The sequence below is a fragment of the Ciconia boyciana genome, chromosome 6, assembly GCF_034638445.1.
Source record: "Ciconia boyciana chromosome 6, ASM3463844v1, whole genome shotgun sequence".
In the NCBI taxonomy this organism is placed as follows: Eukaryota; Metazoa; Chordata; class Aves; order Ciconiiformes; family Ciconiidae; genus Ciconia; species Ciconia boyciana.
Window position 1 is genome coordinate 61,945,993 of NC_132939.1, and position 12,437 is coordinate 61,958,429.

At 39.9% G+C, this 12,437-nt stretch overlaps 1 protein-coding gene across 2 annotated transcripts in view; it reads right to left on the bottom strand.

Annotated features, from left to right (window-relative positions):
* Positions 1-5,278: 5,278 nt before the first annotated feature.
* AKT1 (AKT serine/threonine kinase 1) overlaps positions 5,279-12,437 on the bottom strand; it is a 74,970-nt gene continuing 67,811 nt past the window's right edge. For both annotated transcript variants that reach the window (XM_072863814.1, XM_072863815.1), the window contains 3 exons: positions 12,160-12,247; positions 7,275-7,377; positions 5,279-6,589 (listed from right to left, as the gene is read on the bottom strand). In XM_072863814.1, the coding sequence (XP_072719915.1) occupies positions 6,510-6,589; positions 7,275-7,377; positions 12,160-12,247 (271 nt within the window). In that variant the 3' untranslated portion in view covers positions 5,279-6,509. The remainder of the gene's footprint in view (positions 6,590-7,274; positions 7,378-12,159; positions 12,248-12,437) is intronic.

Below are 12,437 nucleotides of genomic sequence, written 5' to 3' on the forward strand. Positions count from 1 at the left end.
TCATCTTAAAGAATAGTATCACTCCATTTTCACTATTAAAGGGCTTATGTTTTGATCTTTCTGCACATCTATAAAGCCTTTAAAATCACTAGAGCAATTTACCAAATACATTAGAAAAGTTCATTAGCTATTAAAAAAAAAAACCACTCAAATGCTGTATCATCCCCACATGCCAGGCCTGTGTGTGGGACAAGGTGTTGCACTTGTTCTTCATAGTCAGATTTGCACTTCACTGAATTCAAAACAAAAACCCAATTTCAGGCTCAGGAGCCTCTGCAGGGCAGACCTTGCCCTCAGCCACGCTGAGGCACCTGACCGAGGCGTTGCTGACATCTGGCAAGCTGCTGGACTCAATCCTGTCAGGAGACCTACGTCAAACTGGCATTTTCAACAGCAGTCGGCAAACTGGAAGCATATGCAAATCCATGGGGTACAGCTGCGAAGCTCCAGGTGCCAGCCACCTTAAGGGAGCTGGCAGCTCCAGCCTGCACTAGAAACAATTTCTGAGTGACCTGTGTCAGACAGGTGAAAAGAACGTTAAAGGAATCTATTTTGGGCATGACACTGTGGAAAGGAAAAGCTGCAACCACCAAAACCAAGCAGAGATGGAGGTGCCTGGTGGTGATGCTGTTACTGCAGCCTTTCAGAAACAACCAAAGGATCCTGTTAACGTGCAAATCCTGAAGTGAAGCAGACACCATCCTTCACCTGAAAGAGTAAATATTGCTCAGGGTTTTCTCTCCTAGTCACGCCAGGAAGAAACCTAGAGCATCCAGCCTGCCTGCACCCATCTCAAGCAATGCGAGGGCACATTCCCCTGCTTTAGGGGAATGCGCTGACAACTTCCAGGTCAGTAAGTGACAATATACCAGAATACAATGTACTCTTCATATCCCTGAGAAAATTACTTACAAAACTATAATCTAATAAAACATGTACAAATGCAATTAAGATAGATACATACTTTGCTTATAACAGTAAGCGCAGTGAACTTGGGATGACCAGGGCCGATGACATAAAAGAAAATGAGAAGAATGCAGGATTTGTACTACTGGAAGCATCTCAAAGCAAGGCTGGTGCTGAGTCACAGAGACTGTACATAAGTAGTAGACAGGTCATGTCAGTCTGGAAGTATAAATACATACCAGAGATGATAGGAAAAATACCATGAAGAACCTCCTTCACTAAAGCACGTGCTCTCCAATCCAGGACCTAAATCATTAAATAGACTCACAGACTAGTTGAGGTTTGCAGGGATTTCTGGAGATTGTCTAGCTCAGTGCCTTGCTCCAAGCATGGTCAGCAAGACTTCCCCAAAGGAGTCCAGTTTGTTCCACTTGCTGTACCTCAGTAAGCTGAAAAAAGAACAGTATTACTGGTTTTGCTTTTTTCCCCAAACAATATAATGTTTAAGCACATATTTACTGATAATTTTCATCCAATTTCAGTGCATTCCCAGGCACTGTGCTGAAGATCACAATCACTATTTTTTGTTCTGATACAGGTTTTCTCAGTACTGCACAACCGTTTTCTGGCTAACAGCATCACTACTGTAGGAACGTAACAGTGCAAGGAAATAGATATGGTAGACTTTACAAATAACTAAAGATCACAACATTTGGGGTAGGGATTGTGTCTCCCCTGTTTCTGTGAAGAATTTTCACTCTTGTACTCAAAATAATTATAGTATCTTCTGTGGGGTGAAAGTTATGTATTATTTTAAAAACGTGCAGAATTAGAGAGACCCTCAGAATCCAGAAAATACAGCAGCCGCCGTCTGTGCTGTTGTTGTTATCTTCTTGAAACAAACTGAAAGACCTGATGAAGATGCAAAATACAAGCAGTTACGGTAATATGACAGAAGACATGAAGAAACAGTGTGGAAAAATTCATAAAAATGGAACCTTAGCATAGACCAGGGTTGCATTTAACACAGGAAGAAGTTCACGAAGCCCATCTCTACAGAAACAGGTAGTGCGCAGTAACAGGCAGACAACCATGTGAAGCCGTGCTTCAGTGAAGGAGAAACTGAGAACCCAGCTAGAAGCACACTGAAGAACCACAAAGGGAAGTAGTGTTTTCACATACAAAGTTCTTGATCTGGTCCTCAAGAAAGAACCCACCACGCTCACAAAACCAGGATGGTGACCAGCAGTTACAAAAATTAAAATTAAAAAAAAAAGGAAAAAAAAAAGTGGCATGCAGGGACTACTGTAACAAAATGGTTTTGTTTAAAATGATTTCAGACACAGAGCAAGTAGTCATCACCTGATTAGAATGCAACATATGTTCCATTAGACAGAGCTACCAAACGTCTGTACGCTCAGCTGCATTGGGGATAATAAGCTCCCATTTGCTATAGGCACTGTGTGTTCTTTTCGTTTTACTTCTAGTGGCAATTAACCTCCCTGTTATTAAGAAAATTGAGCTAAAAGTGGAAGACAAAAACACTCATTTGCAACACTGAAGAAATAAGATCCTTTTACATATGCCCATTTCTTCAAATGTGTTTTTACCTCTGAAGCCTTTTCAGATGCAGTGAAATAAATCAAACCTTCCTCCTAAATTATAATTTCCCAAACTTCTCAGGCAGAAAACCCACGCAACTCTCACAGGCTTTTTACGTGTGTGGGCTTCTCTTCTGCAACTCCGTCTCCTTGGAGTTTGCATTCCCACTATAGGTTGTGACCTCTAATTTGGGACCACCATCTTAAATCCTGCTACTGGAGATAAAAATTTGACTTAGCATATGCTTTCTAAAAAGCAAAGGGTATTTTCTCTGACAAAGATCTTAAAAAACCCCACAAACACTTAGGAGTATGAAGAATACAGTACTCTTGTACTGAGCATTTAAATGCACGTTAAGCATCCAAAGTAGCAGACAAGAAAATTCACCCTCAGTTAAAGCAAAGCTCATCCAATTCAAACAATCAAGGAAAGTTTTTACCCTCAAACCTCCAAAAACTATTGTAATTTGTTTCTCAGGTGGAAAACCAGGAACAAATTCAAATAGCAGCTGAGATACTCAAGGCCTGCATGAGGGCAGTGGAGGTTACCTTCTGGAGGGGTGAGGGTGTAGAAAGAAAAATTAAGAAAGAGCAGTTTATTTTATCGTGGGGGGCGAGAGGTCATAGTTTGTGCAGAGTTGGGAAGGCTATAAACCACGGTGATCTTCATCCAGTGTAAAGGGAGAACAGCCTGCCATATCCTGATGGGATTGTACTAGATGTTTTAGTTAACACAAGAGAATATAAAATGGAATTTGCAGAATTACCTGGCTTCTGCCAATGTCTCTTAACCACAAACAGCACAAGCAGCAGTGTATCTCTGTTTTGACCAGTGCTCAGCTGACCTCCTCTTCTGACTGTAGTCAGTGGTGCACAGAGAACTGCATGTTACTTATTTGCTCTTGCAAAGGTTTTTTTTTCTGTTTTTCTCCCAGCCTGAGCTTACAACCAAGTTCCTGGGCTGTAACACGTATGCTACCACTGTTCTGCACTTGGGATGCACCATCTTTGCTGCAATGTACAACACCAGAGCTAGCTGACATTTGTCAATGCCAGAAGGAAGAATGAGGAGGTTTTAGCTGTACAGACAGTTAGAAAAGTTTTGGGTTTTCAAATAAAAGAGCTAAAGGAAAGTGCAAGATTTAAGCAGTCTCTGCGTATATGGTACAAAAGCAATCCGAGGTGAACGGCACTCAGGTCACAGACTTTTGTCATAGGCAGGGAAAGACAACAGAATGCTAACAGTGATGGATATGCTACTCCTCATTTTCCGTGCTAAATCAAAAGTTGAAGAACACACTTTACATTTGCAGGCAGACAGCTGTAACACCGGTAATCATTCAATTATAGACAACAGGCAAGGTGTTTTGAATAATCACAGGCAAAATGAGGGAAAATACCCAGAAGACCCTGCATTCAGGTGTGGGCCTCACAGCTCACTGTTGCTAACAACACTAAGATTCCCAGACTTTTGGGGGAGCTTTTTTTTTTTTAAGTTCCATTTTATATATGGGAATTAAAACAAAAATCCATTAGCAACGACAGAAAAACACTGTTCTGAGACATAATCAGCCGCAACAGAACAACCCGATCCATGTCTGTTCCTGCATTTGGAAGACCAGATTTTCCTGGGGCAGATGATGGTAACCTTTGCTCATTCATGTTGCCTATATTTGGATGCGTGAAGTGTGTTAGTTCAGAACTTGTCAGGGCTTGTAGACTTGCAGAAGAGTTCTTTGGACTTCGTCCCCAGGCTGGCTGCAAACTCAGATGAAGGCTTGGAAGCAAAGGAAGGAGAGCAGTTAGGAGATGGGACTTGCAGAAGGGGATAGGTTGTCCAGCATCAGTGCAAGGTATGCCCTACAGAAACACAGATCCCTCCTTTCACCTTCCCTCCCTGCATAAAATGTGCAGTAAATTATACTGGGAATTATAGCCTATTCCTTGAACCAAAAAATGTTTTGGATGCTTAATGGCTTACCACAGTTGCAACTTCTGTGCTCAGTTTGAAGCATACTGCAGTTGTTCTTGGACATTGTTGTATTTTGCTCTGTAAAAAGGACATTCCAGCCTTGTATAACTACCTCCTAGAAGCGATTAATATTAGTCCCTAGAAAGGAAACGCAGTATTATATATTGTACACTGGCCCAAGTGACTGGAATAGAAATACCTTTGAAGAGTAGGGCCTCAGTAACACAATCGCACTGGCATCAGGAAGGCAGCAAAATGAGGCCTGTCCTCATTCACCTCAAGACAAACTATTTCTGGCACATGGTGTATTTCTTAACAAACGTTTTCCAAAATTATCTTTGCATAATGATCAGCACAGAGATGAAACAACTGAGGAGGGGCAGAAAAGCCTAAATCCCTCAGTGATGTGCACATCAGACTCAAGAAACTGGAGCAGTTGTTGCATCTCTACAAATTCAGAAGGCTCCTACCACAAGAAATAAGAACCTAACTTGTTAAAGCAATTTTTATTTAAGTATTTGGATGGAAACTTTCATATCATGAGTAAAAATACTAGAGTTGAACGTAGTTAAAGAAAAAAAAAGTCAAGATGATGGGCTCTCTGTGCAAACACAGCAGTTTCTGATGGGAAGGGGAAGCAAGGGTTTTCGTAACATACTCCCTTTCAAATAAAAAAATTAAATGCTAGTTAGCTGCAGTACATGTCATCATTTTTTATACAGTCAAGAGAATGAAAAACAAAAAAAAGCAATTTAAGAGAACGCAACCTACAATGGAATAAATTCATTCGCAGCAGAGACAGAATAAGACTGCTTTTATGAAAATTACAAAGAAACATGATACAACAAAAATAGGGTGTGGGGAATTTTCCACTAAGATTAAAAATGAAAAAAAAAAAAAATTCACTTTTTGAACACCATTATTATTCAAACACATACGAAGTTTCAATGTAGTTTTTTCCTTATACATGGGAAACACTGTTAAAGTGAATCTTCAAGAGTGAGAAGGCACCACGAACTGTTGGCTGATACCTTTAATGCACACTCAAGAAAGACGAAATGATCTGGCATGATGCAAAAAATCATTAAGTGTTTATATATATTCATATATTTTTTTCATTAAAAAAAAGCGGCAACAAGTCATTACTTCAGTGCCAAAATGTACTTTTGTCTGGTTGACTCACTCATTAAGATGATTTCTCACTTAGACCTGTATGGTATTTTTATACAGTGGTGAAAGTGGGTGATTTTGCATTGTTGCATTCCATATTAGATTGGTAAATTAAGCGTTTTCTAGGTTCTGAGAAGCCAATCCTATGAAGTATTCCTAAACTCTATGCAAATGGAATAATTAAATGCACTGCCTAGAATGGAATACTCATCTGTACGACGTGGCAATTCCACTGGATTCAGTTTGATATGTAATGCCTTGTAGCAGATGTTATAACAAAAATAACTTTTGCTTTTTGATTTACCTCACTGAGGCCATTAATGCTGTTCCTATAGTTGGTTTTCTGGAGTTGGATGACACTTCACTGCTGTCCAAAATGAGTTTGAACCTTAACCCTCCAGAGTTTGTTCACTTTGTTGCTTATATTATTGCACTAGCTACTAAAGTCTTATATCTTCCTATATAAATCTAATTGTTCAGAGTGCAGATTCTATATTTAGATAATGAACTGTATGAAATAAATAAAATAAGGGGATTTTCTGGTCAGAGTTGCTGATATGTTGAATACCTTAATTATTTCTAAAGTAAACAGTTTTGGTGTATATTCTTAAAAACCTATGGTCATTCAGCATAAAAGCCTTGACGTAATACTTTAAGAATGGATTTGTTTTCCTTCTCAAAAATGCATCAAAGAATTGTTTTAAATACAGAATCTGTGAGGCTTCCTAGAAATTCATCTAAATCGTAATACAAACACAGTTTGTAATTCAGATAATATAGAAAGTTCTCTAGTGTCCATTGAAGTAAGGTCCCCAAAATGCAGTCTGTTTTGTTTCTGAATGGGAAAACATTGCAAAACATTAAGCGGTTCCACTGGCTGAATAGGAGAACTGAGGAAAATGAGGTCTTCTCTCATTATCTACACAATCCATGCTGTCATCTGAAAAATGAAAAAAACAGTAGACAACATTTGCTACCTTTTTAAGTAAACAAACAATAAGATAATGCACTGTAAAGTTATTTCAGAAAACTTCACTGTCGGCTTTTTCTTCCACAACTTGAAAGGACAAAGAAACAGGAAGTCTTAATTCTCACCCCATTAAATGGGCATCACAGAGGACCCTGATTGTTGTATGCAAACAGTTGTTCAGATGTCCATTTAAAATTGCTAGGAGCTGCATTGCTTGAATCCATATTCGGTGTTCTGAATTTCTGGCAATTGCTATTTCAGAGCATCAAACGTGTTCAGTTACCATGAAAATAAAATATATTTTGATTGAATATGGACGTTAGTCCATAGTCAACTGACTGCTTGCATATACACAGTGCGTGTGCAGATGTACACAAGCAAAACTCACAAACAGAAGTATTTTCCAGTGGGAATGTGCAGATTTGGAAAAGACAACAGTACAAGTAATTTCACTATCTTCTAAACCAGGTTTTTCATTTCCCAAACGGGAAAGTTTCACATCAGTTTACCAACTTCTTGGTCAAATACATATATGGAAAACCAGCAAGTTTAAACTGATGCTTTTTCACATGGTCTAAAGAGACCAGGTAACATTACAGCAAATTATTTCTGGTCGTCTGGAGAACATAGTGGGCAACATTTGGGAAAACTTTACCTTGGTCAGGAGGAGTGATTGTTATCATCTGTGCTGTAAATTCTTCATCAAAGTATCTTGTATCTGTTTCAGATGTAACTTGTGGCTTAAACGGAGGTACAAGCTATGAAAAGCAAAAAAAAAAAAACCTGTCCATTTACAGGTTCTTGCAGTACTGTTTGAAACAGGTAGAATTTGAAATAGAGTTATAAGCTATAGTGCCTTTTCCTACATTCCTAAAATAAGTTTAAAAAACACCAGTTCATAAAGAAGGAACCATATACAGTAAAAAGTATTTATTTAGGTGTATACTTCCTATTTATGGGGAATTTAAGGCATTTTGTCTCTAGGATTTAATTGCACAAAGAAAAACCTAGAATCCTAACATTTCTTCAAGTAATAAATAACATGCTTACAAATTTTAAAAATAATAGTATATACTGGTTCCCCACCTAATTATGTGGAAATTGTCAACTGCCTCTAGTCAGATTTATGCTTGAGGAGGATGAAAACGAGTAAGAAAGATACTCAGTGATACCAAACTGATCAGCTAGACTTGCGTATCACCACAAGGGTTGTAACGTTCACAAAAAAATTTCAGCTACAGAGCTACTGTGCCCATGCAGCTCTGACTGCCACTGTGCTGTAGGCTGGACCAACCCAGGAGAATTTAGGACAAGGCAGCAGCAACATTAAGCATTTACACTCCTGGTCTCCAAACACAGTTTGATATCAACTCTGAACTTAGAAAATCTGGAGTGCTTACAAGAAATCGAGCATGCTTAGTGGTGAACATTCTCCTCTTGTTACACCACGAGTCGCACTATTTGGGTTTTATTCTTGACACTCGCTTGGGCAGACAGGCTAAAAATCATCCATGTGTACCTAGGCAAGCTCTGGCAAGAGGAACTCCAGATGGAGCGGAGCTGCTTGACTGGGGCTGGAGGAGGAGCGCGCCTGGGAAGCGGGGTGGCGGAGCTGGTTGCATACAGATGCACAGAGTTGGAACACGTACAATTTTGGAGGGCAACGGAGCTGGGATTCAGACCTCGCTCACCTCCCCGCTGCACGATGCGGTAGAAACAGAATGTAAACACTGTTCTTAGCCCTCCCACAGAGGACATGTAATAGCTCTCAGCGCTGGGCTTCAGTTCGCCCACCACTGGGGTTAAGCATGGCCATCTTTTAATAGCACAGAGCCACACCAGGCAACAATTTAGGAGCGTGATTGAGGAAGTATACTGCTTCCAATCTGAAACTGCAGGGAAAGGTTTATCAAGGCAAATGGTAAATTGCTCCAACTGGAATTAAGCAGTGACCCCGAGACTTGCACTTCTGCTCTGACAGAAATAAGAACACCACCAACAGAAATCACCACCTGGAAAACATCAGCAAATCTTGAGTGTACAAAACACCTCTTCCCCACCCCCAACTTTTCCTCCAGCTTAGATCTGAAGAACCATTTGCTTGGCAAGTCAGTTAGTAAGAAAAGCACTAGCTTCAAGCTCCCTATCGGCAGGATCATCTTTCTGATCTGTTTTGAGAGCGCCTAAGAGTGTTGTCCCGTCTTGGATTTGCAAAAAACAACAAACAACAATCCAATGAAGCTCCTTCATTTTCAAGTAAACACTTTAAGAAATATAATCTACACATAAGGTGATATTTCCAAACACAAAGAAACATTCTACAGTTTAAAACCAATCTTTAAAAATAAAGGGACATAAAAATTCTGTTTATTATGAAAGAGCACAATTACAGTATATATTCATCATCATTTTTCTGAATTATCAATGATCCTCTGTGCCCAAGGATGGCTTAAAGGAGCCTGGCAAATGTTCCTGTGAAAAAAATGACGTCCTTAGAAGTGGTCTTTATGTCCTGAATTTTAAAAGGAAATGGAAACAGGATATCCCAAAACCACAAGTCACTCTGAGCCTTACAGTCTTCCTGAAGCTAGTGAAGAGGGAACGCTTTGCATTATAATGTTAATAATGCTATTCTCAATCAAGTCAAACCAGCATATTATGTATAAAAACCCTGATGAGGATGAGCATTCTTTCTTTCACATTTTAAGTCTATTCTCTTTCTCCTTATAGCAGTTGTCTGCCTATTCCTTAAAGCGAACCTTGGTTTGTTTTTGACAAGCTGTGCGTGCATCCATATGTGAAGTTCTATCTGTCCTTTTAAGCTAATGGTGGTTTTGGCACTCGCAATGCTCCCAGTCGCTCTAGCTTGCTGTGCACAGCACAGAGTGATTTAGGACTTGGGCACTGCAGCAGACACCTGAACTATGCACATCAGAACGACTCAGAGCAGCAATCCTAAGTCAGAACACACGCGTAATGGGCTAGCGCTGCCTGTATCATTTTCCCTTTTATTTTAGTATCTGTTAAAAGCAATTTGAGACAGATTATGATGCACCCACAAGACATTTTTTTTTCCCCCTAGCTGTCAAATTCAGAACATTAAGCTCGAAACAGAGGGGAAGCCGCAGAAAGCTCTAACGCTGGCTTTACCAAGCAAATATGTTGCTTTACTGAAAAGCTGTCACTGCAATAGCTCTGCAGTTCAACTGGCAGAGAGGTGCCACCTGTAGCTTCCCACTGCTGCAGACCAGCACGACACCCGCAGGCTTACGTTGGTTTAAGAGACAAAAAAGACCAGAAGAAAACATGTGATTAAAATCTCATTGCATATGTTTGGCTTGTGGGTGGGAAAAATTCTGCAAATTAAATCGCACCTTTCTTTGCACCAGAGACAAACAACAACGCTCTTTCAGGAGAGGCTAATGAATATTTTAAATTCTTGGGACAACCCCAGTTATTCAAAACTCCTTATAATTCAAAGAAAAGCTATGTTTCCAAAAAGCTTAATTACAAAGTGAGTATTCTCGATTACCCCAAGCCTATATTCATAAACATATCCACCATTATCTGGAGATAGTGGGTAACCAAGCTTAGCACATAAACACCTCTAAGCAGCTGACAAAATTCAGCTTTTATCCATGAAACTGCATTTCAGGTAAATGCTGCAAGATTCTCTTTGGACGACCCAGAATGTAGGCAGCAATTACTCACAGGCTTTTTGAAATCTCTTCATTTGCACAGCATGGCTATTTCTACAGTAGGTAATGGTTTACATCCAATTTCAAATGCACATGCTAATGGGACAGGAGCAAAACCAGAACCCAGCCTCCCTGGATATTCCAAGGTCAGAAATAGTCTCAATTAGCACCCTGTTTTCTCCAAAATATGTAACATTTGGAATTTCCTGGTAGTTTCCACAACAATCTGAGTCAGTACTACTATGGGACAATTTATGAAGGCTTTCTCAGTCCTATGGATAAATACATTGCCTCCAGCTTGTATGATTTCTCCTCCATTCAGGGAAGCAGGACTACCATCAAATAACAAATAACTTCACTGAAGACATTTGAGCCCCGTTATCAACTTTTTACCTTAACTGCGAAAAAATAGCAAACCCCACAGTAGTCAGCTTGTCAGCTGGATGAAAATGGGGATAACCTCCTGTTTAGACCAGTAATGCAGATACGCTTTTTACATTATACTGGATAAACTCCACACAACTCCCGCCTGCCCTCATGACCGCACACAGCTCACTCTCAAGGGATGCTTTGAAAGGACAGAGGTCTAAACTCTATCTACACTTTCAAGGTACAAAAACTTATTTTATGATTTTTCAGTTCCGTTTAGCCACACAAATCTGTGAGGAAGTGAAAGAAGAGAAGGAAACAGAGCACTCTTTGTAATTGTATACAGGCACTGAACAATTTTCCCACTACAGCATGGAAACCAGCAATGTTATGCTCTGTTTTTTAAGAATACAAACAATGCTAATAGATCACTGTATTAGTTTTACCGAAAGAATCCGAAGAATTAAAACTCAGTTTCTGCTAAGTTTCTTACCTGCTCCCACCAACTGGTGGGAAAACTGAACTGTATTTAGAGATCAAATGAGATCTGATATCATAAGGGGCTGCAGGGGGAAGGAGGGAAATCAGGAAAGGCTGGGATTGAGTGAGATCATGTGGCACCAGTTGATGGGAGCCTTGAATCATCAGACCCACGTTTTAGTTAGCTGCATTTCACGCGAGCGTTACAGAAAATGTGGCTGGTGAGAATCAAATGGGAGAGGACAACAGATTGCCCTGAGAGCACAAAGCAGGGCATCTTGGAGGAGTGGAGTAAGTTATCCGTGAACGAAAGGACAGCGAGGCACAGACAACTGATGAAACACACTCATACGGAAAGGGCTGGGCTCTTTGACTTCAGTGGCTCCCACTGAAAAACTCAGCGGGTCTCAAGGAAAACCACGAGAAACACCACAAAGTGCAGACACTTCCCATCTGCCCTCTGTCACCAAAAAAAAAGGTTTGGATTGATGTAAAAGCCTGCACTTGCCTATTCAGTCTTATTTCATCATTCAAGACAGCAAAAACTCAAAGGGAATAAACAGCCCACCTTCCACTACTGCTTCTAGGAAGTTTTGCTTCCACATGCTCAGGAACCAACAATAACTCCTGGGCTCGCAAGGGATATGTCAGTTGATAGCAAGGAATGGCAACAAGAATTCGCAGGAAAAGCCATTTTAAAAGCTTATATACTGTCTAAACTGGGAAGCAATTTTGGTTACATCCTATTTATTCAGTCACAGAAACAAGTATCTCATTGAGAGATACTCCTCTCATTGAGAAAAAAAAAGCTTTGGTTCCGAAGTAATCCGATTACAGTATTTTAAGAAACATGAAGCAATTTAGCCTTGTTAAAAACAATTGCAAACCTCTTCCATAGAGGGCTTCTGTGTACCTTACAGAGGGCAAAAAAACTTGAAACATTCAGTATATCCACAGCTACAGTTCACCTTGGGAGAACAGTTGTATAAGTACCTTTTTCTCGTATACATCTTGCCAAACAATGCCAGCAAAGAATTTGTGCTGCATAATCTCCTTGGCATCATCAGGACCGCCACCTAACCTGTTTGGGGCAAAATAGGTAATTAAATGTTTGAGTACAATTATTTTTCTCATACAATTTTTATTAAATAGTAGTAAAGAAATTCTGAGTTTATATAATACATTTGGGAGCAGTTCTAGCATTTGCTTCATATTTGGTTTTTTGTGCAAGGGCTGCAGGATAGTCTATTTTAGGCTTCAACACAGTTCCA